The 27,913-nt window shown below is 39.6% G+C and overlaps 1 protein-coding gene across 4 annotated transcripts; it reads right to left on the bottom strand.

The window, feature by feature from the left end:
* Positions 1-222: 222 nt before the first annotated feature.
* rspo1 (R-spondin 1) lies at positions 223-18,255 on the bottom strand. 4 transcript variants are annotated; one of them, XM_079640430.1, is made up of 6 exons: positions 17,779-18,255; positions 12,924-13,646; positions 10,745-10,939; positions 8,071-8,214; positions 7,185-7,409; positions 223-1,973 (listed from the first exon to the last, which is right to left on the bottom strand). In XM_079640430.1, exons 2-6 carry the CDS (start codon positions 13,018-13,020, stop codon positions 1,741-1,743), a joined length of 894 nt encoding a protein of 297 aa, XP_079496556.1. In that variant the 5' UTR covers positions 13,021-13,646; positions 17,779-18,255; the 3' UTR covers positions 223-1,740. The 4 variants fall into 4 exon arrangements, with proteins under 4 accessions (XP_079496556.1, XP_079496557.1, XP_079496559.1 ...); XM_079640431.1 differs by having other exon boundaries at positions 12,924-13,643; XM_079640433.1 differs by having other exon boundaries at positions 12,924-13,550.
* Between the last annotated feature and the right edge of the window lie 9,658 nt (positions 18,256-27,913).

Below are 27,913 nucleotides of genomic sequence, written 5' to 3'. Positions count from 1 at the left end.
AGCAATTGCAATGTTACGATATACAATAAAAAAATATTGGCTGAAATGTACAAATATATCCCAAATTGTAAAAGAAAATGATCGACAACACAAAAATGAAATGTGTCATTAATGCATATACATACCAATGTGTGTAGAGCACATTTAAAGACTGTAGAAACAATAAAAGTATATTGGATGAATAAACGGTTGGTCATTCAAAACGTAAATCAGACAAACAAATCAGCATCAGTGTATGACTGAAGTTTCATCAGCTTCATCTGAACTTTATTGAGGCTTTCACAGAATAAGCTATACATAATGACTCTAATACTTCTTCTTATGTTTAATAATAAACACAATTGGACATATTCAGTAACACAATTCATAGTATGAATGAATAATGTAGCGTGTAACTTCTCCTGAAACTAATATTTTGTGTAAAGCAAACAGACTCTTGGAAAACAGGGAAAGACGCCCTTTTTTCTGTATCTGAAATGTTTTGAAGCTTTATGAGTATAAATGTGTAAAATACTTTGATTGTATTGAAACTTGAGCAGTAGGAAACATTATAGTTGTGCAAAATCGTCAGACCCTGTTGCAAACAGAAATGATTACTGAGCAGCTGATGATTTGATGGCTTATATGATGATCAGTGACTTGTAGTTACTGCATATTCGATATATCACTGTGCATTTACATTTCCTTCCTTTTGATTTCCAGAACCTATTCCTTCAAGCTATGAGACCAATATTAACACACATGTACAAACGACTAAGTTCCATTTACAAACAACTTGATGACCGTGCAGAAATGCATACAAAGTACACACACACACACACACACACACACACACACACACACACACACACACACACACACACACACACACACACACACACACACACACACACACACACACACACAACCTTGTACACATGCAAATACTCATGTTTGTATTCCTCGTTTTCTGTGCAGAGTTCATTTCAGATACAAACACCAACATTTCATTCTGAACAAACACCTAAGCTATCAAATGGTAAAAAGGTTGAGTCAAGACACCAAAGAAGGATATAAGCCAGTAATCCTCCTTCATCTTAGGCTTGCTTTGTAATATATTCCTTACTCAAAATAACATACTGTCTAGCGTTTGCCCTCAACAACCACAAATGATATCCAGTGCCTTTCTGTTTTGTTTCATCTCACAATAGGAAATAAAGGTACAAAGACTTAATATTATTCATTGTCTTTACATCATGAACAGCGGCTTTTTGAGAAAATCCATCTGCCACCCTCTCAAAAAGATGAAAACAAATGAAGAACAGATTGAGATTAAAACAGGACTGGAACAAAATACATCATAGACCAGACGAGAGGGAAGAGAACCGTCATTCATTATCAGACTTCAGGCTTGAATGCTGCATTTGAAACACAGGAATCTGTGGAGTGACATCGGTTTGGTTGCCGACACGAACCGCAATCCTCAACACGGCTTTGCAGTCCAGCAGTGATCCCTCACAGTGGAAAGAAACTCAACAAGTCTTTCTGAACGCCGCGTAGACACCAGTATCTTCCAGATATGTTCATCTATTCACAAAGCTCAGAAGCCGTTAGCGTTGCAGCAATCCTCCAGTTCTCTTTGCATCTTCTACAATGCATAGCAGCGTTAATTCATCACTTTGAACTTTGTCTATGGCGGGTGCTGCTGGAAAAAGTATTGTCTCTGCTTTTCTCTCAGCCCCATCCAGTAGGCCATGGAGTTTAGCTGACGGAGCTGGTTGTGATGCTTGGAGCAGTTGTGGTCCTGCTCTGGCCCTTTCTCCGCTTCCCTCCACCTCCACCTCCTCCACCTCCACCTCCACCGCCTCCTCCTCCTCCTCCTCCTCCTCCTCCTCCTCCTCCTCCTCCTCCTCCTCCACCTCCACCTCCACCTCCACCTCCTCGTCCTCGTCCATTCTCCCTCCTGTTTGTATCGTCTCCCTTATTTTTCCTCTCTGAAAGGAGAATGCATAGAACATATGATTAATAGTTTATATGACTTCTCAAATAAACTCCTGTCAGATATCTGTCATCATCGGATGTTTTTGTATGCTAAAGGGCCTCAGCTTGCCTAAACAAAATGAAAAACACACATTCCTGAGGGATGAGAAAGTGGATCATAAGGTATGTGTTGGATTAGGACTTGATGTTGTGGCTGTGTGGTTTTCAATTCAGGCCAACAAGTGTAAACCACAAACATCCAGTGCAGAATTACTCATAAACGGCAACATAAAGCTATGTTTAGCCACACTGACAGGATAAGTACAGCAGAAACGAAAGTCCCCTAGGAAACCAACAAATAATTATCAAACCTAACAGGAGAAAGTAATAAAACATTTGGAAGTCGTTTTTAGCCACGCCATTTGATCTGGACCGAAATATCTCGGATACGTTGGATCTATTGCCATTAATTATTGCACTGACATTGATGGCCACAGAAGTTGAATGCTAATCAGTATGTTGATCGCAGACTTTTCCTGTACACCAATATCATTTCCAAATGTTTAAATAAGTGAAATACCTTGGCAACTATTGGATGGAATGCCTGGAAATTGTATACAGACATCCCTGTTCCCCGCAGGATTAATTATAATACCTTTGGTGATCCCATACCCCTTTCTCTGAAGCCTCCATTTTTAGGTCTCTATTTTAGATTTGACCATACTTTGTTTCAGACTAACTACCTGAACGCCAAATGACATACCCATCTGCCCAAACTGCAGCCCATAAACTGTATAAAAAGTGGACCTAGTCACAGAAACAAATGTTTTAAAGCTTCGAGTGTTGCTGAGGGCCGAGCAAAGTCCAAACAAATGTTGAATATTTCATTTTTAGGCTACCAACATTTTTGAATTACTTTCATGGACTGAAAGCAATCTGTGAAATGTTAAAGCTGTAAGATGAGAACACAGAAAGCTCTCAGACCATGGTACTCAATAATTCTATATTTTAAATTTTAACAATATTACAACCAGAGCAGTCACACATATTGGATATTGGAGGGAATTAAAATGTAAAGCACTTTTGCGAGTCTCCTCCCATCTCCTCTCTCATTCTGATGTACTCTCGTCACATATTTAAGGGTATAATTGCTCTCTAAATACAAACATCCAACACGGTGTGGTTAATGTCCACATGTAGCCCATTCAGGGGAATAAAGAGCTTTACTCTGCTGTAGTAGAGTCAAGTGACACAATTTTCTCTCACATAAATCCCCTTAAAATCACTTCTGGTACAATTAGCTAAACACTGTCAAGGGTCAATGGTCCATCAGGACGAGAGAGCTGCCACAAAGTGGAAATGGGCATCGTGTCTGGTGTCAGATGGCTTTTGTTTAGACAGCACTCAAAAGTATTCGGTTTTGTATATCTGAGGGAGTGTAGTTAGGCTGAATGTTGTTTGTTATGAACTTGTGCGTTGAGAGTCTCTGCATATCCTGGAAAATGAGTGAACACGTGCCAAGAGCTGGACAGTATTCACGACGCAGTTGACAACAGCAAGGCTTATGGCGCCACCATGTTTGTCTACTGCTGTGCAGTTATAACTGTTGGTCTTTGTTTATTTCCCTACCAGCATTTTTAAACTTGCTGTACAAACAGTTATGATTCTCTGGGTAAGGCACAAAGAAGAAAAAACAAAGAATCCAAAAAGGTACAATGCTTCTCAAATGTCCTTTTCCAGTGAAAATCATTACACCGTGATGGAGTAGATTTAGTGTAGCTGAATGTGGACAGACTTAACACGAAAACATTTACCCACCGCAGGCCCATGCAGAGTCACAATGACTTTACTCAACTGAAAACAAGGCTCAGTCCCACACAGTAGGATTAACTCATCATTATCGAGCCCCATTAATGCCAAAATGCTGAAAACAAAAACGTGTGACATCATTTGGCTAGCTGGCTCAAATAATTCAGGAACATTTCATGTCCGGCATGATAATCAGTTATGTGCAGTCATGAACTGATAAACATATTTCTGAGCTTTTATGAGCACCACGCCGACAAGTACTTAATAGTTTCAATTTATGTCAATGACGCACAATGAGAGAGAGTGAAGCATGAGTGAACTAAAGAGTCTTCACACACACTGCAGCATCTGAGCTGATGTGCTTATTACTGTGTAAGGACTTAATTACTCCTCTAACAAATCACTAATGGGGCCAAGAGTGGGGAACTCCATCAGTTTATGACAGCCCTGATTGTACTTCCTCTCCATCCAAGCTAAACAATTTTTCCTGACAAATGCAATAACACATCCAGAAAATTCTGTTTTCGCGTGAGACCCTTTTGAGGAGCTTCAGGAAAAGGGGAAAAAATGTGCAGCCAAATCAACACAAAGCGTGAGTTCTGCAGACCACTAAATCACTAATGTTATACAACGTCTGCCCCCTGTGTTTTAAATATCCAGCCTGCCAGCCAACTCCCACAGATGAATCCACAGCTGCGCTCTTGTTTCGTCATAAAGTGAGCGTACCCACATGAACTGGTTCACCTGAGTCATGGTGCCATCACCCATCAATTACCAGAAGAAAATGAATTCCTGTGCATTTCTTGCGATATGTTTCTTATTTTAATGATGGAAAAACAGAACTCAAAATCCTCTTTGCCCCAACCATAGTCACAGTTTTCACAAGACACAAAGCTTATCCACACATTTCTGACTCATCATTTGGCCCCTTGCTCGTGCCAAATTTAGAATCTTGGCATTCTACTTAGCAGTTTTATAGGGTAGTTTATAGTTGAGTTAAGTAGTTGACCTAATATTTTTGCAGGCGTCAGACAGAGAAAATGTGCTTCTCGTTTCTCAAATCGTGCTGTCACAGCCAACGAAGATCTTTCTCCTCACTGAGCAATTACCAGCCACACCAGCCTCCTTCCCTTTGGACACTACCACAGATCTATATGGGAAAATGTCAGATCGTGCTGTTTAGACTCTTAGCCCTATAGGAAGTGTTCAACAGAAGAGTAGGTTCTTGAATAAGCAAGCCTCCAACATGTTTACTCGCATATATCCAGGCATATCCTCTGTTACATGTTGCAACATCAGTACAAATGCCAAAACTGTGCAAATATTGCTACACAATGTGGTTTCAGTGCCTGAAATTCTGTAAGCATGCCATGCCACTATCCCATAAAGGCTTTAATGCTGCTCATTAACCTTTCTCTCAGTTCTTGTAAATGAGTGAACGTTTCCAGCTTTGGTTAAAATGGGCACATTCTGACAAAGAGATTAGTATAAGGTTACTTTTAGAGACACATACATGTTCTAATGACTCTTCATTTCCAAAAAAAACGTTCCTGTTTAACCCTCCTATTGTCTTCGTTCCCCCCCCCCCCCCCCCCCCCTTACTTTGGTGTTCGCAGTCAAATTTGACCGGTCCTGTTTTAACTGCTGTTACATTAACACAAAAACCATTAATCATCACCAAATTTAATTTAACACCCTTTCAAACTGTACATATTGTAACAGACTACTGGTATACATGAAAAACTGCAGTAAATATCCAAAGAATAGACACTGAACATGTATTGCGTGTGCCAGGTGTGATCCATGTGGGGGGATGGGCACATAAGAGCGGGAAATGTGTCAAATTGTTCTGTCTGTGTGTGCGCCAGGTGTGATTCACATGGGGGGATGGGCACATAAGGGGGTGGGGTGGGGGGGGGGGGAGACATCTAGAGTACGTGTGTTTGTGTGTGTGTTTGATCTGATCCGGATGGTTACTAGTTCCTTTTCTTTTTGGCGGTCATTTTTGACCGGGAACACCATGGGTGTTACAAAATGTACTAAATCATCCAAAATTCAATGAAAGTGGTGATCAGCAATTTCATATGTTCAAATGTCTTCTGTGAAGGATATCACAAAGCCTTAATGCAATCGAATGTAAAACAAAAAAGTTATGATTGATGAAAGTAGTAAATCGGTCAGATTTGACCCGAAGACAACAGGAGGGTTAAGAGAACAAAACAAACAACAACTCCCTTCTATTTTGTTAAGTTTCTCATCCCAACACAACTTCAGGTAAATATGTTTTCATCACTAAGGACACATTTGTTTAAAAGCAAATAAAATGGAGAGTGTAATTGTTGTTTCATTTTTTATCGATCTGTCATGTATTAGCTGCGATTGAGTCCAAGAACGACAAATAAGCTGTTGTGAAAGTAAATAATGACTGTTAACCTGACGGAGAGCAAGTTGCTGTGTGGATGATAAGCGCCCAGGCAAACATGTCATGGCCGTGTAAACCTCACGCTTCGATGGTCTTCAGAACAAATGGCTCTTTTTAGCTCTGATCCTTTTCCAGCTTCGTAGAGCGTAATGCCCGCCCTTCATCTGCTTGGCTCGTATATGGTGTTTATTGTTTACATGCTGAGAAGGCAAGAGATTTTGTATCCTTTTCTGAGCTCAGCCAAACCAAACCCAATCAACATGTTGCAGGTCACAGTCACGCTCGAGGGAATGCAGCCTTTGGATGTTGAGTAATGGTTAAATCAGTCACCACTAACTGGTGGAGGCGTTTCATGATGCACATGGACTTTATTAATGGTAAAATGACTACTCACTAGTTTATTTTAACTAGTATATTCTTTAAAGGTCCCCTATTATACTGTTTTTCATCAATATATTATAGGTCTCAGATATAAACAAACATTACTCTGAAGTGTTTGGCCTCGAAATACCAAACAGATCATTGTAGCATCCCATAATCCTCTCTGTTTCAAAAGTGCTGATTCTGTGTCTGTTACTTTAGATGAAAATAAGGAGCCACTCCCCACGCCCCTCTGAGAGATATTTGGTTAAAAAGAACACAATGGTGCTCTAGGAGGAGATTCAGGTGATAAGGTGGGGGGGGGGTGCCTTTGGTTGGTGATTGGCTGATGGTTACACAAGCCAAAAAATCGTTATGAAATCATAAAGTGGCCAAAATCTGATCAGCGCATTTTCAGACAGGTTTTTATAAACATATTTAGATCAGGACAAAAAGCGAGATAATCTTTTTCCCTGAAACTTTCAGAATCTCTTTACACAGAGGGGACACATGTTGATGTATAAAAGACATGAAAAAGTGGATATTTTATAATAGGTGACCTGTAAGGAGAAGTCCTTACAAAATATCCTTCGATCCCCAATATATCTGGTTTCTGCACTAAATGTGTATTTACCTCTCACACAGGGCGTCTTGGTCACAATGCACTTCATTTTCTCCGTCTGTGGAGCACAGGTCTGCGAGGGTACAGAGGCCGGGGAGGTGTCCGGGCTGTGGGTCTGCAGAAGGGGCAAACGAACCCGAGACTGCGAGCCTTTCTTAAATCCACATGTTTTGTTCTTCTTCATACAGGAACTCCATGGGCTCCACTCGCCAAGTTCGCATTCTGCAGGACGCTGACCTGCTTAAAAAAAGTGAGACCAAAGAAGTTAGTGGTTGTTACACAGCTCCAACATCTCACATTTATTTCCCAGACATGTCTGGGTTTAACAGCTCAGCAGCTTTAACTCAGAATAATGACTTTAAGTAATGTCCAAATCTGAAAGCAATCGGTGGGAAGAATGAGAGGGTTGCTGTGAACCTGAAAATGTACCAATAATGCGCTCTTAACAAAGGAAAGTTTGTACGGTAACATTTCTATTCTCTGTGGACCAGCAGGTTTAAGTTAGAACAACACCAACAGCTGGTAGTGTTAATAATCCTTTGGACAGAAATGTTTCAACAACAACAACAACAAAAGAAAAAGAGCAGAAAGGAAAAATAAAGAGATCTTGTGTCGAGTTCACTTCCACTTTTCCAGGCCAGTGATTTGAACATGATTAGCTGCTCAGATGAAGTGATACTAAAGATTGAGTCGACATGTGGCTCACACCTATGAACCGTTTCATTAGGTGAGAGACACTCAAAAAGGCTTTCTGGTTTTCTGGTTTGCTGTGTATTCATAAACACGGGAAAAGGAATCAAGTTGTGAAACAGCAGCAAATATAACACTATCTACAGTAGGCAATGTTGGAAGTATATTTGACAGATTTAGTGGTGTTTAAAGGTCAAATGTCACTCACCCACACACTCCATGGTCTCATTGACCGGTCTTAAGCCTGCAGGGCAGCTGACAGAACATCGGCCGCTGTGTGAATACAAGCCCTCCTTACATTTTGTGCAAAAATGGCGGTTGAAACACGCTTCACAATTGTCTATTTTACATTCTGAAAGACAAAAAAGGAGGGTCAAATCAGTTAAAATCACATTGTGTCTGGAAATGGTGAGAGTTAATTTGATTAGTTTTCGATTATTTATGTGGAGACACCAACATGTCTATTGTATTAGTAGAATATTGATTTCATTATGGCAGAAAGAGAAGCACATGGTTTTCCACAGACAGAGCAAGAGGAAGTTTTAATTTGAGATGTATTAGTGATTAAGCAACACTATTTAGGGGGAGTAACACTCTTAAAAACACATGCACAACAGGCGTTGTTGTTTCAGAAAGTCGGTGTAAGTACAGCCAGGATTGTATCGCTTCACTGAGTTTCTCAGGAGTTTCTGTACCTCAGACTCATTATAATCTCTAACTCTCCTGTCTTCTCGAAGTTGAGATAATTAAAAGCACAAATCCTAATTCTCATTCCTTAAAGTGAAGAAAATGAATGATATGTCAATTCCATTCTATATGGATAATGTCTTCGAGACATACTGTATTCATGCGTACTAATCTTAAAACAGTTTACTCGGCAGAAGGTCCTATGCACGGTCAGAGATGATCTAACACTCACTGGGTTCTTGCCTCCTGCTACCAATTACTATTGTTAAGCACTATACATCTACATTTGACAGTACTGACGTTTGTGGCCCTATGATGTAAGACAAATGTTGCAAATAGACTTTCTGTGATGACATGTAAGCTGTCAGATAATTGGATAAAACCCCAGGTTGCCACTGAGGGCTTCAACATAATATTTTCTTTTCAGGGAAATAATGCTGAAACACACAGTTGGATTGTATTGCAAATTATCAAATGTTTGGTAAAGGCATTTTTTAAATATTGTTAATTGCATTAATGAAACTAACCTCACAAAGAAAATAAGACACATTGCTGTATTAATTTAGCATGCTGTTGCATAATATACATATTAGGTTGTCTTCCTCTAAGCACTTTGAATTGCCTTGTGTTGAAAGGTGCTATATAAATAAACGTGCCTTGCCTTGCCTAAGCGCACGGTCTGTAATACACAGTTCCATAATTATAATGGGAAAACTGGTGTACAAAATGACACCTTCTGTTTCTATAATCTTTCATTTTAAAATATGAAAATATGAAAATAAATTCACCCCAGAGGCAGACTTAAGACTTGTGTTTGTTGAAGTTGTATAAACCTGTCTTAAAATATGATCGATGTGATGCTGGAATGGGTACACAAGAAAAGAGGAATAGCCTGCTGATTGTAGTTGCCCGCCAAACACTTACACTAACTTAAAGGTGGGGTAGGTAATTTTTGAGAAACCAGCTCGAGTGCGCTAGAATTTAAAAATACAAAACCGGAAAAAATCTGCCACATCCTTACAGAGCCCCTCCTCCAACACACACGAACAAGCACATGACCAATGAGGGCACGAGATAAGTTTGTGCACAGATCGAAAGCTGACAGGCAGGTAGGCCATCCAGTTATTTTATCCGGGCCGGCTAAAATGACTGGTCGTGCTTTTTACAGTACTACGGCTTCCACAGATGACATTTTTTGATGGATTTTTTGTCAAAGCATTTAAGAAATTCATTTCTATCGGGATGTTAAGAGCATTCCATGGAATATAACAAAAAGTGTATCTCGAGCCGGTTTCTCAAACTTACCTACCCCACCTTTAAAGCCATGAAAATCAATAAACTTTGATCATTTGAGTATATCGAGTTGTGCAAGGGCAAGAAATTAAGTTTTAGCCTAAAATGCACCTTTAGTTATTTCCGAGAATATATATATAGCCTTTATGAAACAGTAAGTAAGGGTGTCTCAAAACAAAAATATGGGGGGAAATGAATGAATAACAAACATGGATTGAGTCCTGGAATGAACTTTGCACACAAGGCCAAACTAAAAACATACTCTCAAAAATAGACAAACAATGCGTTCGAGATGTTTTTGTTCGGAATTTTGATCTTATTCTGTTTTCCGTCTACACGCAAGGGTAATAAACACAACAGAATGAGGAGCTGGCACTGCTAAAAGTACGGGATCTGTGCCACAAGAACCATCTAAGTAAGTTTGGAAAGTGCCGTGACTGTGACCACCCTCTCACCCACTTTCCAAATGTGGCAAACCATAATGAACACCAGATCAATTAAAAATTATACCGACTTTCTGGATTTAGTGGCTATTTGGGGGCTTTATTCAAAGTTGCACAACAAATGGAGACAGCATGAAATAACCTTCAAATGGTAGGATTGCTTCTTTCAAATTGTGTGCCTTCAACTCAAACTCAAAATATTTTAGTAAAGTGAAAAACAAAGCTAGATACCAAGAAATTAGCAGGGTATTCCTGTACTCCCCCAATACCCCCATATTGAACACAAACAGGAGATGATGAGCCAAAGATAAACAGATTTCTGGACATTTTTGCAGGGGTGATTTTACCACAGCTGGGCTGTATTTAGACATTTCCAGATGTGTGGCTACAGTTATGTGGATTGAGGCTGATGGTTTTGTCTGTTGTTGGTCAGGAGTGTATAACACAAAGCAAACTTACGAGTGCATCTGTTGTTGCCTTCTGGGTTCCTCATGCCAAAGTATCCCATGGGGCAGGAGGCGAGGCACACGCCTATCTGTCGGATGTCATTGCGCTCCAGGAAGATGAAGAGCTTGGGCTTACATTTGATGCAGCCGTTATACTCAGAGCATCGTTCACAGCCTTTGGGGCAAGATGGTGGCCCCTCAGTGCTAACTGTGGGAAAACAAGCAAAAATAAACAAAGAGTAAGTAACAGTCAGTTGAAGTAGGCAAAACTAAAGCATGGAGTACTACGTCATAAAAAGAATTAACAGTTTCCAGGAAGATGTTCATTTTTCAAAGTTAAATCATAAGGGCAATTCCCCCACATTATGCCAATGAGAATAACATTGTAATGGTTCTGGCCTGTCCCCAGATCCAGCCATGTTGTGTTTTATGTCTCCGACAAGCTTGGGTTAATGCTCGCAGCTTGATCTAACCTGGGGACAGGCCAAACATCTTTGTTTGGACAGTTACTCACTGTTTACCTCAAACTGCTTGATCTGGGATCCTAAACAGATTTTAATTTGGAGAAATCAGGGTTGGGGGCTGACAGCTTACCAAGAGCCAGTCAAATCAGGCAACTAACATCACACCATGCCTCTACTAGAGTCAGTCAGAAACGATGAGTGTTTTTCTACAGCGATACCAAACAGTATGCCCCCTGCCTGCCTGCCTGCCTGCCTGTCCCCCTGTCTGAAAATGAACTTCCGAAGCATTTTCTTTACAACATTGTAATGCAAAGGTCAACCATTTTTAAATTCTTTCATTTTCAAAAAAGCCGCAATTAATGGAATAACTTCTTGGAAAAGTGTGTCAAGGTGCAAATCCTTTTTGTAGGAGCCATTCAGAGACAAAACCACTGTCTTCGGAGTTGATTTACAGTCTCATACTGTATCAGCTCTAAATATACATACCCTCACATAGCAATCCATCTGTCTTCCTGCCTCCCAGAGATAAGTCGGATGGTAAAAAGGTTCTCCCATGAACAGATTACACCTCGTTTAAAGTCACGGTAACCTCAAAAACAGCCAATTAAAGCCAGGTCTTGTTGCTCACTATCACACATTTAAAAAAAAGAATAATGGCCCTGGGGAGTAATCGTTTAACCACAGGGAGAGTATGAATTACAGATTGTGGTGTTTGTTGTACATGGTAGATTATATAAGAGAGAGTTTGTGCTGTCTGAAGCCACCCTCCTCTATGATGGTTTCAGTTTGATCTATACATGAACCTGTAACCATTCGGGGAAAAGAATCTGATGACATTAAAGATGTCAAAGCTATACACCAAATGTTTAAATTGCAGACGACTTCCATATCTGGAGGGGAAAAGCCTCGGCTGGGTGAGACGCTGCACAGGGTGCTCATGTATATGGCGAGTGACCCAAATCCTTCTGTCCTCATTACAATGGCACATGACAAACTGCATTTCAGGCTGTATACCATGTAGGCCACGTGAGTGTTATACTGTAACATATATTCAATTTATGTGACAAAAATAACTGTTATTCCTTCCCAGTATGTGTGATCTAATTAAAACCACATCTGTAACTGCAGCCAGTCATGGTATTATATGAAAGCTGGTTCACAGAAGTTAGGGTGAGCTTGACATTGGCTGAGGGCTCCTTGTGTGTAAAGGAAGAATTATTTCAAAGCCTACACTAACATCAGCACTAAGACTAAAGGCAAGAGATATATTGCAAGTCGGGCTAAGCAACATCTTTGTGGTTGCATGAGGTCAGAAAAATGCTTCCAACAACACCGGCAGCTCGGTTCAATTGAGGGCTTAGACCTGTCAGGTACTCATTCCATTATGTGCCCACAGAGCCAGACACAAAGAGAGTGATAGCTTTGAGAGTGAATCCATCATAACCCTCTCTATAAACAGTCCTAATACCAATAAAAGTTTTACACAAACCGAGAGGCATAATCTTGAAAAGAGGAAGAAAGACGAGCCACGCAGGGGAAACACTGAACCGAACCTAACCCGTCTAGGAAAAACAAATAGGACTGATGAGAGAATAAACACAACATTATCTTTACTTTGCTTGTTAAATGTTTACAAGGAACGCACCACAGTGACTCAGAGCGCAGTAACGAAAGGCAGCAGAGGAAGAAAAAAGGAGATGAAAGCAAACCGAGAAAGAGCAAACTCACCCCGTCTCTGCCGTCTCGCCTTGGAGATATTGAGAGCTTCGCTGTGACCCATGGAGCTGAGGAAGATCATTGCCAGCGCCACCAGTCCCAGCTGCATAGTCTCTGCTGCCTTAGCGGCTACGCAGGGTCCCCCCCTGCGACCAGATGGATCAGGTGGGGGGGCCCCCTTCCTCTGTGGGACAGGTGGATCCCTCTGCTGCCGGGAGAGATTATCCTCCCCCCCCTCTCTCCTCTGGTAGTCCTCTCTTTCTGTGTGTCTCTCCTTTTCCTCCCCTCTGCCTCTCTTTATCTTTCACTCTAGTAGCTGCTGTGTGTGCAAGTCTGTGTAATCGAGGAGGATGATGATGATGTTGCGGTCGCAAGTCCAAACAAGCCCGGGGCCCAACAAGCCATCACGTTGGTGGTAGAACAGGCAAAGGGAGTAGACAGCGCGGGGTTGTAGGACTGAGAGGGGGATGAGGGGTTGTGCGGAGGATGAAGAGGAGGAGAGAGAGATTGACGAACCTCTGGTGGTTCAACCCATGAAGCTCTGGGAGGGCTGGCAAGGAAGCAGGGAACCCGCTGTGTGAGGAGGCTTTCTGTCAATAAGTGCCTGAGCTCACAAGCATGTGTCTTATTAAAGATGTTCTAAGGAGGAAAGAGAATATGAGCTCGCAGATTGAAAAAAGATGGATGCAGGTTCTTGACTTTGGGTGAAAACACAACTGCTTGTACCACGACCTGCTGAGATAAGGAGGGAGGAGAGATTAGGAGAAGGGTTGTTACAGGTCAGTGTTTTAAATTAATAGTTTTTTCCCCTTTTGGGTAAAAAGCAAATGTTGTTTCTTAATGAGAGTTAGATAAGATACCTCTGAGAGATATAGCTACCCATTAGCTGATCTTAGCATAAGGACTAGAAGCAAGGAAACACAGCTAGCTTGGCTCATTCCAAAAGGAAAAAACTGTCAAAGCAACAAGATGCAGTTTTACTTGGGGTTTTATGTCAAACTATGCCTATAGCTAAACCCTGGATCTATGGAGAGATCCTGATACAGCGTTGGAGTTGGGGCCCTGTCCATTTCTATAAAAGTAACTTAGTGGCGCTGTTAGACAGCAAAGGGAGCAAATAACCCGGATATCCCACATTTTGGCTTCTAGATAAGCGCTCTAGTGTTTCCTTAAACCCTCCCTAGGTTTTCCCGTGAATAAAGGGATACAATGATTTTAATCCAGGCTATTTAAGCGTTCATACTGTGTAGTAGATTTATCATATCAAAGTTTTTTTCGAAATGTAAGACAATGACAAATGTTGTTTTGGTCCCAGCGGCATTTTGAGAGGAACCATGAAGTTGTAATTGCACAGTTTGGCCACTATGAGAACTTGCTACAAAGTCTTTTTTTCTTGTCATCCACATAGAGTCGGGGCAAGACTCCAAACGTTGATAAACCTGACCAAGAAACAAACCAAGAAACTAAAATAGTTTTTGCGCTTTGCCTTTTTGTTCAGATTTATCTTTTGTATATTTCTACCTTGTATATGTCTAACTTTTGACAGCGACTAGCTGTTTTCCCCTTTTTTTCCAGTCTTTGTGCTAAGCAGCTGCTGGCTCTAGCTTCATAGCGGTATGAATATTTTCACTAACTGTCAGCAAGAAAACCAATAATCCTATTTCCAAACGTGGAGCTATTCCTTCAATATGTGTTTCCAATATGCTTTCAACACATTTCCATTCTCAAACCAGGGACATTGTTTTCTAACCCAATGCTATGAGAAGATATTTGTTTTGTCTTGACTGCTTTCACTTTGGGTTCCTGGCATTTCAAGCTTTATTTGGAATTGGATGATAAATTGAGCATGTTTATTCTTTGAAAATACATTCAACTCTCTCTGGGAAATGCAACCCACACTAAGACTAACGGCCTTTGTCGTATTTGGTAATGAGATCTTTTTTAGATAGTGTCATACGCTGCCTGTATTTACAGCTCTTGTGTGAAGAGGACACACAGAACATGTTAGGATCCAAGCAATGGGAGGTCCTCCCTCGCAGCTCAATAAAGAAAAATAGGACCATATTTGGCTGTTGAGTTGGTTGTGGCTCTGAATCACACTAAGGACAATGCCATTTGGTGCGTCTAAACATTCCAGCAGGCAACATTACATTATTTGTTAAAGTGTAAATCAAAAAGCACAAATTCATTTCATATTTCACTATTTTCTTTTTGAATGGACTGACCAAAAAATGTGAGCATTCAGAATAGGATGTATGTTAGACCCCAATCTTAAATTAAAAAAATGTCTCTATTTTGTGTTGTTCATAAATTAATGGAATAATGAGCAGCACCAGTGTGTGTGGTAATGAGGAGACATCCTGTTTTTTGGGAAGCTGAACTTTCAAATGGAGGAAAATAGAACCCCTAAGTAAAAAAATACCTCATTATTGTTACGACATAACTTCTTTTATGAGCTAAATAAAGTTTAGTAGAGCCGCTTGTAAATGGGAGCATCTGTTGAAGCCTAATAATGATACAGAATTTCTTGAACCTAGAGTCATATATCGAGAAAAAGGTTTATTTTCCAATCCTTGCAGTTTCATAGCATTGCTTTCCAGCTAACAAAGGACATGGGTAAGTGTATCCTTTCCTATTTGGGAAACACTTCAGTCCCTCTTCTCCGCCATTAGGTTTATTTACTTTTTAACACTTAATGACTCACAAATGTCACTGACACCTCTCGGCTGAAGTCATATTTACGGGAATGAGCCAAAAGAGTGGCGCAGCCAGTTTCTTCAGCACCTGTTCCTTGAGGGAGTGGAGAATGGGACATGCTAAGTCTCTGGATCACTCAGAACATAACCTTTCCAGCACTGAGTAACTCAAGGCATGTGCCAGAGACTCTTTCATAACGCAGCACTCCCACGGCTCTGTGCAACCCGCCAGAAGCACACCTCAGCCCATCCATATCTACTCGCACAAACCATGGAGATAAGAGACAGGACCAGGCTGTTAAATACAACTGAGAAAGCAGATTGTTGTACTCTTAGCCCATCTTCATTGCAAGGCCTGTTTCTAACCAGTCTTCAACTTGTCATCTCATCGGGCAACTGCGGTGTTTTCGTGGCACCTGTGTGTTTTGAAAGTTCCCTGTCTCTGCTCCCTCATCCATTAAACTGTGTGCTTGCCTCACCATCAGCCACATTCAGCTGAGCCCAATGAAACTAAGCCCCTCTCATCAAATAGTCAGGAGATTAAATTGCCTCCTTTGTAAGTCCAAAGTTTGATCTATCAATTATTCAAACACTGAAAGGGAGCTCCCACACTGGGAATTTATTGAACTCGAGAAGGTGCCACAACTCTGAGCTCAGAGTTACAAATGCAACCTGTCGATGAACTTTCTACTTGTGACTAGCTACTGGTTATCGGACACATATTTAAGAGCTAAATAAGGATCATTAACACATATAATATAGGCAAAAAAGCTTTGATCTTAAAAAAGCAATGAAGGTTAGAAGGACATTTATAATGGCCTTTGCAATGTGCAACAATAGACACAAAAGCAAAGAACTGCACGAACTTCAGAGATTTTATTGTCCGTCATAATGTGTTGTTTCTCTCAGGAATGACCGACCGGTGGAGCCAACATTTCCCTGTACCCACACTAACCTCAAAACACTCTTGTTTTAAAATGGAATTATTTTTAAATGGCATCTGCCACTCCCTAAGTAGAGTAAGTGGTCAATTCAGTTTTTTAAATAAGGACATTTTTCACAAATGTGGCTGCCCGTGTTTGCAGCAAACAGAGCTTCAGGACCTGTGGGTGATTTCAACATTCATGTTATAAAACATTCTCAATATTAATAAAAGCCATGATTTGTACATCCAAGCTATAAACTCTGGCAGTGCTAGCCAAATCAACCCACAATGAACAGGAAGAACATCAAGAGATGATGAGACTGGGAATGAGGTGTTGACTGGGGCTTTATCCTTATGCAGGTTCCCATGCTCTCAACACCTTTTCTCCATCTGTAGGTGATTAGCCTCTCCACCTCTACAGAGTGTGGAGAAACACCTTGCTGCCTCCACAGAAGCCTCAACCATTTTGGTAATCACTTCCTCAGCTCTGCAGCTTAAACAGTTCAGGCCGTGGCAGGTCAAATGAGTAGCAGTTGAAAAACACTCAGAGCAGAGGAGAGCCTGTTTCCCCCAACCACACCAAACTCTTTTTTTTTTTTCATGTAGGACTAAAGCCCTGCACAGCTCCAGCAGTCAGAGGCTTGATTCTATACAGCTCAGTTAAGCACAGTTCAGCTTTGCCTGGAGGCTCACACACCATGCTGCATACAGCTGTAGCATTGCTCTGCTTCTCAGAGAAAAGGGAACATCAAGTGCAGATTCCCACCTGTCCCAAGTCCAGCATCTCTGTCTCAACTTACTGTCCTGTTTCTATCTCTCTCTTTTCACTTCAGAGCTTTGGAGGATGACATTAAAGTAGCTCCAATGGATGACAAGGTTACTTTAAGATAGGTAAAGATAAGTCTTTTTTTTTTTGTAAAAAGGAAAAATCTGCAGAAACTCATGATAATACTCTCAGGTGTAAATCACAAACATGGAAAATGTCAATGACAAATATACAATAATGGTCGTCACTGGCATACATATCATTGTGAAAGTTGTAAAAAAAATAATGATAATAATGGTAAATGAACATGTTAAAATGAGATCGTGTTGTATTGGTTCTGGTAATAACGTAACCAACTAAATTATAGATTCATTACAAAGAAAATGAACCCCAAATTACATGTTGTATTAATAAAAAAAAATGTTACTCAGAAGCCCCGGTTTATCAAAAAAGTAAAATATAGATTAAGAATCCACCCACCTGTACAGCCTGGGCTCCGGGTAATGCTGTTCATTGAGCAGTCCGGACTCAATTTCCTTTTTTATAAGGGAAAATCCGTTACTTGTTTGGTCACAAAGAACTCCTCCTACAGGATACCCCCATGCAACTTTTCTCTGGCATCCTTTAGGAAGACATATGATTTCATCTCTTTCACATCTGTCACAATTTGAGGTTACTTCATTGCAATGTAAAATTAATTTAAAATTCGTCCAGCAAAAGATTATACGCGTGAAAAATGCATAGATATATAAATATATTCCAATGAATTTAGTCACTGAGAGTTTTTGTTTCGTCTTCTTAAGTCAGGCTGCGTATTTGCAATGAAGCTCCTGCGAGTTGCGCTTTTAAAATCCATTTAGGAGCGTCGAACTGCATCCAACTCAGACAAGTAGTTAGTTTCAAAGCCGTGATATTTGCATCCAAACCCTAGCTGCCAACGGGCATTACAGGCCCCACCCCTCAAGTTCTCACTGAGAGATGAAAAACCTGCGGTGGACTTGTGTTAAGTGTTGCTTATATTGCGTGCAAATTCACATTTATTCCCTCGTTTAATGTGATTTAATAATGATTGTTGTTTTGATGTACTGGGCCTTCTGCCTGGAGAGAAAAGTTATAAATAACACAAATAAAAACAAAAGGTAAAGCCTATGCAAGTGGATGGTTTTGAATGTCGTGATTTTAAGCCAGCATAAAATACAGATAAACTCCTATATGACCAATTAGTAACTTCAATTTAATCACTTTATATGCATATGCAGGTTAACGTTTCTGACTTCTGATTTAAAAAGAAAAATCCTTTAAAACACCAGAGCAGGACCCATTTTCATTTCACTTATATATTTATATCTACTACCTTTATGTAACCAGGCAAGTCCCATTGAGCTTGGCCATGGATAAACAAAAGCATGACAGAAATTATATCAGTAAAAAAAAAACAATTCAGTGTAATAAAAAGTAAAGAAAGGGGCATTTAGATTTGTTCACAAACCATGTTATTTGGTTGTTCAATCAGTTTACAAATGATTTTGAACATTAAACACAGTATTCCTGGAAATGTTTTAAAAGTTAGATAACTGTAGGGTTTTCTATGAACAAATCTGAGATGGAAAAAAGTAATATCAAGGGATCATAATGGAAAAATAAAAAAACACCCTCCTGATGAAATGTTGATCATGTTGACATATCAGTTAACGATTTAAATATATATATTTTATAAATATATAATCAATCCAATCAAAAGAACCCATATCTTTGTTATCCAACAGGGGGCCATAAACAACAATAAGTGGATAATTCATTCCAGCATTATTTTGTTGGGTCTGTGACATTTATCTGCAGTGTTACGCTGAGAAGGACTACTGGATACACCCCAGCCACACACAGCTACACTCATCCTGCTGAGAGATGTATCCTGAGAATGAAGTAGCGGTGCAGGCTGATTTTTGCAGAATCAACAAGAAATATAGAGCCAGAACTTTTTTTAAAACATCACCACTCCATCTTAACGTTTGCCTTTTTTGCAATTTGATGACTGAGGATGCAGTGAATTCCTCACATTTTAGGAGTAATCGTGCACCTACATCACTCTACCTATGTGGTACATTCCCTCCTAAATGTTAATAAAGCTTTGTGCCTTTATTTAAAACGTCTTATAGCAACATAAATAAGTCAAATGACAAGTGGCGAGTTGGACTTTGTTCTTTAAGTATCTTTTAGTTACTTTGACAGCCGTTCAGCCACGAGGACGTCCATTGCCTGCCAAGCGACGTCCCAGGGGAGCCTTTAAACAGAGCCAGACAGACTTCTTGTATCACTTGCAAGATGCTTAGGCATGCAAATGTTGCAAAGTCGACTTTATTAAGGTCATAATTTCTGTCATAGCCTAAAAGCCAAGGGTAGTTATAAGTAATACCTTCAGGGCAGACGGCAGAGCAGCCAGTTTCAAGAGAGACCTGGGGATTAATGAAAGGTTTATGACTTCAACATTGTGACTGTGCAGAACAGTGGGAATGTCAGAGGAAATATCAAATATTCTTAATATCCACCATTACACTGTCTGATAAATAATGATTATCGAAACAAGCTGATTTTATAATACATACAAATTGGTCACCATTTTAAAATTGGGAGGGATGAAACCCCTCTTTAACACATCCTAGTACCAGGAGTCTAGTATAGGAGCAGTGGGCAGCTATTGTACAGCACCCGGGGAGCAATGGGAGTGAGGGGGCAAGGGGGGGTATCCAGTGCCTTGCTCAAGGGCACCACGGCATGGCAGGAGGGGAACTGGGACCGCTCCAAGTAGCAGTCCACACTCCATATTTTTGGTCTGGTCGGGGACTTGAACTAGTGACCCTGCAGCTCACAGTCCAAGCCCCTACTTACTGAGCCACTGCCATTATACATTAAACAGTTTTTGAACTAAGCATAAAGCTGTTTCATGGGTTATAGATACTTTTGTGGAAACATTTACATTTTAAGTGCAAAGTTATTCTAATTATATTGTCATTGGGAAAATAATGGGTCCGTGAAAATTATGCTGAAAAACAAACAAAATACTTAAACTAACCCCCCAAACAAATATGTTCAACCCCATTTTCTGTGTTTTTAATTCTGTTTGTATTGTGGTAAAATTGACTTGGTTCTCAAGGAATTAATTCCTTCCAACACATTTTCATGCATTGTAAAAATAATTTCACGAGTTGACAATTCATGCAAGCTGTGCCAAACATAAATGGTTGAATTAAGCGGGGCTTTGCATATTTTTGTGTTTGTGCCATTGTGTGCTGTAACGTGTCACAAACTCCTCTTCCAGCAGCTCTTTACCACATTCGGTTCCCTCCTCATGTCTGACAAAACCACAGCACGGGCTCGCTCCAAAGTCAATTATCTCTCCAGTCATCTGTGCAGAAATCTTCATGACCCCGAGCTATTAGATCCAAAGTACACACAAACTGTAGCTCGGTTACAATACGCACGCTACACAGTGCTTAAATGGACTGTCATCAGATGCTTATCGATGATAAGAAACTTAAAGGGCCCATGTCATGCTTTTCTGGTTATTACCCGTCCCCTTGTGTGTTATGAAGGTTTTTATGCATGTAAACGGTCTGCAGAGTCAAAAACCCTCAAAGTACACCCTGTAGCGAGTAAAGCTCTAACACAGAAAATACCTGTCTATGATAACCCAGAACGCCTCGTTGGAGATTTCTCATTCCATTGTTTGCTTCATGGGTTCTGTGACGTGTGAACACCCAAATCAACAACAAATAACCGGATTGGCCCAAATGGGCGGAGCACCTCACACACCAGGATCCCTTGGTTAACTAACAGGGAGTCCCCATTGACTTGCATAGAGCTCCCTGAATGCTGGTAATAGACGAGTTGGGATGACGGAGAAATGCTCTCCGCAGACCCATGCTCACAGCATTCTAAACCTTTTTCTAACTCAATATCAAGCCACACTTATTGTTTTTACTTCGGCTGTGAGTGTTTGTGTGTGCTCAGGATGAGTTTCGCTTATTCTCGCCGACCTGGAAACCTGTCCGCCCCTCGCAGCAGCTCACAGCAGCGGCGAGCAGCAACGAGCCTCGCAACGAGCCTCGCAACGAGCCTCGCAACGAGCCTCGCAACGAGCCTCGCAACGAGCCTCGCAACGAGCCTCGCAACCAATCAGAGCACACTGGGCTCACAGGGAGGGGGGGTAGGAGCTCCAACAAGCCGTTTAGGACAGAGAGTGAATACCTGGTGAATACACATACTATACAGAGATGCTGTATGAGAAACCAATGTGAGTTTGGAAAATTGCACAATTTAAATCTATTCTAGTAGACTTCAACAATGGAAATATGATCAGTAGAAATGGCCATGACATGGGACCTTTAAGTAATAAGGTATCCATTAGGAAACACAAAACCAGTAAAAACGGGGAACTCTTACATTTGAGAGAACTATATGTTCTTTCCAATTCAGTATCAAAGACAGCCTTTTATCACTGTGTCCTCCTTTTTTACGATATATCAAATGTGTTGTTATAGTTAAATGCATAGCAGAACCAGTACCCAGAAAATATTTTTGCAGCATAAAATTAATTAAAGCAAACAGTTACACTGGCTCCATGGTTTGTGTGATGGTGCATATCATTTGACATTTGTCCTTGACTCACTGCTTGACCTTAAATCACAAAAGCCATTCGGATTGAGATGAGTTAGAACTAATTTGATTTACCCAACACATTAGTTAGTTGGCTTTAAACACCCTGAGAAAACAATTATGGGACTTAAAACAAAAACATGCAGCTTGACAAAAGACAAAGTGGTGTACTGAGCTGTCTCTCCGTCTCTATCTCCAGGCGAATATAAACACTTTATTGCTTTGTCAGAGGAACTAAATCAATCCCATGATTCTGAATGTTTTGTGTTTGAGAAACAGACAGGAGCCAGAAAACATTGAATGAGGAAGAGGGATAGATACAGCTGTGCAACCCTATTGGTACACATATAAAAGCCTTCTGAACTGTTTCCTTTTGTTTATTGTTTCTCGAGTTTTCTTGTCTACTCTGTCTCGTTAAAATGCAGTCACAATATTTCCCGAAAACATTCAAATAGTGCTGCGGAAACACATTTAAAATGGCATTAAAAAACAGTCATTAAAAAGCAAAGAGAATAAAATAAAAATGATAAAAAGCTAATATGGAATAACACAGGTATAAAATGCATGTATAAAAGTTACAGCACAGTGTAAGATATGAATAGTTAAATTCAAAGCAGCAGCAAAATAAAATGTCTTCAGCCTGGATTTAAAAGGAGTCAGAGTTTCAACGGACCTGCAGGTTTCTGGTAGTTTGTCCCAGATATTTGGAGCATATTAACTGAACTTCTCTATGTTTCGTTTTGACTCTTGGGACAGAGATCTGACCCGTCCCTGAAGACCTGAGAGATCTGGGTGGTTCATAATGTAGCAGGAGATCAGAAATGCATTTTTGGCCTAAATCATTCACTGCTAAAAGATGGCCATTTGTGGTTGAAACATTGTTCTATGGATGTAGACAAGTACCTGCAATTAATCAGCGTTAGTGCAGGAGACATTTAGACAAATAATCCTTAATTAAGTATTCATGGCTCATTTGGTATGAGTAAAGCAAAAGCTCTCAGTTCCTGCTCTAGTATTTTCCGATCTGGTGGTTAAACTGTAGCGGTGGTGCAGGGGCATCAATGTCCAGTATTTGGGTTTTTCTCAACGCATGACTGCACTGTTTGTTTAGAGACAAAATGTTTACTTACCAAATCTTTAAACTCATGACTGACCAAATCCAAATTGTATAAATAACTGTGTGTAGTATTTGTAAAATGTAGTAGTTTGTGTATGGTTTTCAAAAGTAATTCTCCAGTTGAACCGTAACCGAGCTACTTCTGAAACCCTATCACAGCTATGTTTACTATAAGAAAGGAATGCTTCCATTATCCATCTTGCAATACATTCACGGGCATCTGAATAGTTATAATCATAACACGCAACTTATCACACCAATGTATTCAACATCAATAATACGATTGACTTAAATATAAGCCACAATGTCAAGTGAATCAAAGATGTATGTGAAGCTCAGATGTTATGGGAAGCCTTTTCTTTGAAACTCTTCCCACTGCTTGAGAATAAAGATTGATCACATTTGAAACAACGTGCCCAGAAACGTAGCTGCTGCCAACATGTGTTTGCCACATTGGTGCGCAAATGCACAACCTGAACATCAATTTAGTTTTGCACACACAGGGCATGTGGTTTATTTAAAAGGATGTGCGATGCCAATCACTTCTCGGTCTTAGCGTACAAAGTGAGCATACCTTAATCAATCTCGAACGATTAAATCTACGGTACATCAAATTCCATCTGTACCATTACCTAAGTGAAGAAATATCACATGTACAGGGTGGGGTTTCTATCACATTACTAGCATGTGTTTCACTTTGGTTAAACACAGAGTGGGCAAACTCTTTATGTAAACAGTGCAATGCAATGGATGTTTATAAAAACAGAAAAATAAGACTATGGAGTAATATCCCCAGAAAAACATTCATTTATGTTAAATTACCCTTTGGGACGTCCTCCTGGATAACACATAAATATGTTGTGTTATTCTCGGACAATTTGAACCAGGTGAGCTGCATGCTAAGATGTCAAGTCCCAACTTAAAAAAATGTAATTTACTCACTTCAAAGGATTCCAAATACTCACCTGCAATCCAATCTTGATCCGTATGAGTTGAATTAAGTAAATATTTGTTTTAAGGGTATCATTAATGTTGGCTAAGACCAAGTGAAAGACTCTCATGTCATGGAGATTTGAGACATAACATCATTGAGCCAGAGAGTGAAAGAGGCCTGCAAACGTACAAGACGAATTGCTCGACTGCAACAGATGTTTGAACCGTCCAGATGTGAACCGTAGACATTGTAGTACTCTCTCAAACTCCTCTCAGCCCACAGTTTGTGTGGGTGCACTGTAAACAGATATTCTTCTCATGTGGCATTTCTGACAGAGTAGCTTTGTAAAGAGTAACCTAACACCGGGCTGAAACTCTGAAAGCTGTGTTTTACTGCCCTTTCTTAAAATTCAGTTTCACCTCTGATAACACAGCATGGTGGAGGAGTGTGGTCACCCAACACGATGTCACGATGTACTGACCACACCCTGTGCACACCTTTATATCTCTGCAGAGAATCTCTGCCTCTTCCCTCATCTTCGTTATACCTTAGTTTTATAAGCTACAAGCTTATACATAATTTATCATACAAAAAACGGATGCCAGTGACTTATTGTTAAACATAGCAAGAGTTTTTATAAGGATTTGGCATGAAGGTAAAAAATAAAACCTGAAAAGAAATAAAAACTTTGAGTGTGACAGAGACATGATTCACGATATGTCTTATGTTGCTGCTGATATATGTAAATGTTGTGTTCGCAGCTTGTTCTTCTGCCACAAACTTTTTGTTTTCAATACCTCATTTGTAATGTAACCCAGTGACTGCAAATCCATACCAGATACAGCGGTCCAATTAGACAAAACGTCTTCTATTGGTTTTTAACTACGCTATATATTCTCTGAATATTTCCATGGACATTCATCAGATCTCCATTCAAAAGTTTAGATTTTCTTTCAAACCGTCCTTGTCATGTGAACTACATATACAATCAAAAGAGGTATGTCTTATTTGTTATATTTAGTTATATCATTTTCCATTGATTTTGAGTTATTAGGTCACATGATATGAAAACCGTTAAATAAATCCAAGAGCTTTCAAATAAAAAAGTGCATATTTTCTATTAGAAATATGATTGTGAAATAAAAGATGGACTAAAATCCTTAGAATCATGCAATTTGATTTCCTAAACACAAGGACATTTCTTAAAACAATTATTATAATAAGTCATCTGCTACTTGTAACAGATAAGTACTGGGTGAAGTAGGATGAGCTAGAATTATCGGGTGCACATTTATAACTGAAAAAACCACACACAAAAAAGATCAAAGGTATTTTAAATTGAGCGTGGTCGTTGAGGTCAATCTCATAAACTTGCTGTTGTGCTTTGGCAGGTGAACGAAAAGATGATAGCCTGTGAAACATAAAACACTTGTCCTCTTGAATTGAATTCAAAATTGATGAGGGCACAGCTAATGGCAGGTCAAATGTAATCCAATGAAAATAAAAAAAGGGATTTGTGCCACTGTGGTATGAGTAAATGACTTAAATCCAGACTGCTTGTCTGAAACGATTCACCTATTAAGTCTTATCAAAGTGTATCAGTTGTGTATGATGTTACATTTGATACCGTCAAATCAAATTAGATATGCGGCCTGCATCTAACAGAGGACTGCCAAAATCAGATGCCAACATTTTGTGATTTTTTTGACAGTGCAATCCTAACCATAAAAACTAAAATGTAAGATGAGCCTTTAATAGTTATTTTGGATGGGGTTTTAATAAATGTGTCAACAAGTGCTGTTGCAATCTCCATATTTAGTTTTATTTTACAGGAGGATATTCCAGGTGTTTCAGAAGAAAGGCTGATTTGATCCAATAACCTTTAGATAGATGTTCTTTTAATTTGGTTACAGCCATCACCAGAAATTGCTTATCTGTGCCATCGAAAACATGTGCTAAAGATAAACACAAAAAGCAATACGAGATCCAAGTTTGAAATACTTATTGTTTGAATTAGATCATACAATTGGATGATTTTGGGCAGTAAATGCTTGAAATGATTATCTAATTTTGCGAAAGTCATTTTTTCATTTTTTTTGTAATTCTCTAAGAAACTAGAACTGTCCGTTCTTAAGTTTAATGTTAGTCGACGTCTCAGTTTCGCCATTACAAGCTCTGAAAATATGTATATAAAAAAATGATTGATAAAACCATAATTTGTGGGCTGCCATTCTAAAAGTAATTTCACAGCGGATTAATGCTGTGTAAATTAAACATTTGACAGTGATTCCTTGCTATGATGACGCATAATCACCCATTGTTATAGTTGCATGCTAAAAAATATTTGTCTCCAATAAAAAACAATTCATTAGCCGTTGGAACTGGAATTTCACAAACTCGGATTAAGTCAAATGTCAGTAATGGCTGCAGTTAGCCGTGCAGCTGAGAAGGATTTGTGGTGGCAAAATATCACTTTAATTGTTTCATTTAATCAAAGGAAAATAATCATTATGTCTAAATTCCCTCTTATTTCGTTAAGTAGTGCACTCAGAAACAAAATTAAACAATTTAAGAGCCACTTGTGGGCACATTAGGAGGTAATAGGATTTATTTCTCCGTTTTTACAAAGCTTCTATTCCATTTTTCTGCGTCTGCTCCTTCACTCTCTCTGCTGTTCTCTCTCATCCCCTTTCCCTGCATGGTGCATGGATTACACAGCTCCAGTCATGCTTCTTCTCTCTGAACGATATTGTTTATGTTTCACTCGACCATGATTCGCCTCCCACAGATGTTCTGGAACTGTCCAGGGTGTTAATCACAAGTAACGTCCTCTGTGGTGTAAAGGAGCCTGGCGTCATTTCAACCTTCCCCAAACGTCTCTATAAGGCGGGTGTGTTTTTCCCATCCAGAGGCTAATGAGTTCATTAACACTTGAAACGGAAAGGGGCCTCTTAAAGTGTATAAACTGACTAGATGAAATACTTTAAGTGCAGGCATCACTCACTACTGTATATCCTAGGGTTTTATCCAAAATCCTAAGTAATAAAAGTAAGGACTTGCCAGTACGATGCCTGGGACGTTTTAAATTCGGATGCCTTAATAATGTTAATAGTAGTTTTTTTTTCTTTACCATTGCTAATATAAGGCAACAATAATGGTAAAGTTGTAAAGTAGTCATATTTCTGTCTTGAATTCCTTTATCAATGCCAGAATCCTAAGAATGTCACAAATCAAACCATTGCGCATAAAACATTTTATCGGATTAAACTCACTTCAATATGAGTTGTAACCATACTGAGTATCTTAGTGCAAGTAAGTTATACGTTTAGAGTAATAACAACACGTTAGACACAGAAACTATGATGCAGCAATTGCTTTAGAATACATTATAGTATTGGTTAACTCCTTCAAACATCAAATGGCTTCTTCATTACGTATGTATGTTATGCATACAAGCTCTGGTGAGGACAAATAAATTCATTGTAAATTCTAGATACCCATCTTTTCAGAAATACTAACTGTATGTAATTTAATTGTGGGATTACAATTCCCATGAACACAAAGTCTAAAAAATGTCCCAATTAAAAATGTAACATTACATTACATGTCATTTGTTAGACACTTTTATCCAAAGCGACCTACATACATTCAGTACTGTGGACAATCCCCACAGGAGCAATTTGGGGTGAAGTGTCTCAGGGACACAACGACATGCTGACTGCAGTGGGACTCAAACTTGCTATCCCCTGATACAAAGTCCAGCACACTACCCACTGAGCCACAGCCTATAACAATGTCTTGGTCAACATGTAATGTTTCACTGTTGTCTTTCTCAGAAGAACACTGTTGGTATGTAGTTCTGAGATTGAATGAAAAACATACAAAATAATAATGTTTCAATAATTGTCTCA

This window comes from Notothenia rossii (assembly GCF_949606895.1).
Source record: "Notothenia rossii genome assembly, chromosome: 7".
In the NCBI taxonomy this organism is placed as follows: Eukaryota; Metazoa; Chordata; class Actinopteri; order Perciformes; family Nototheniidae; genus Notothenia; species Notothenia rossii.
This window is presented reverse-complemented; position numbering and strand designations above follow the sequence as displayed.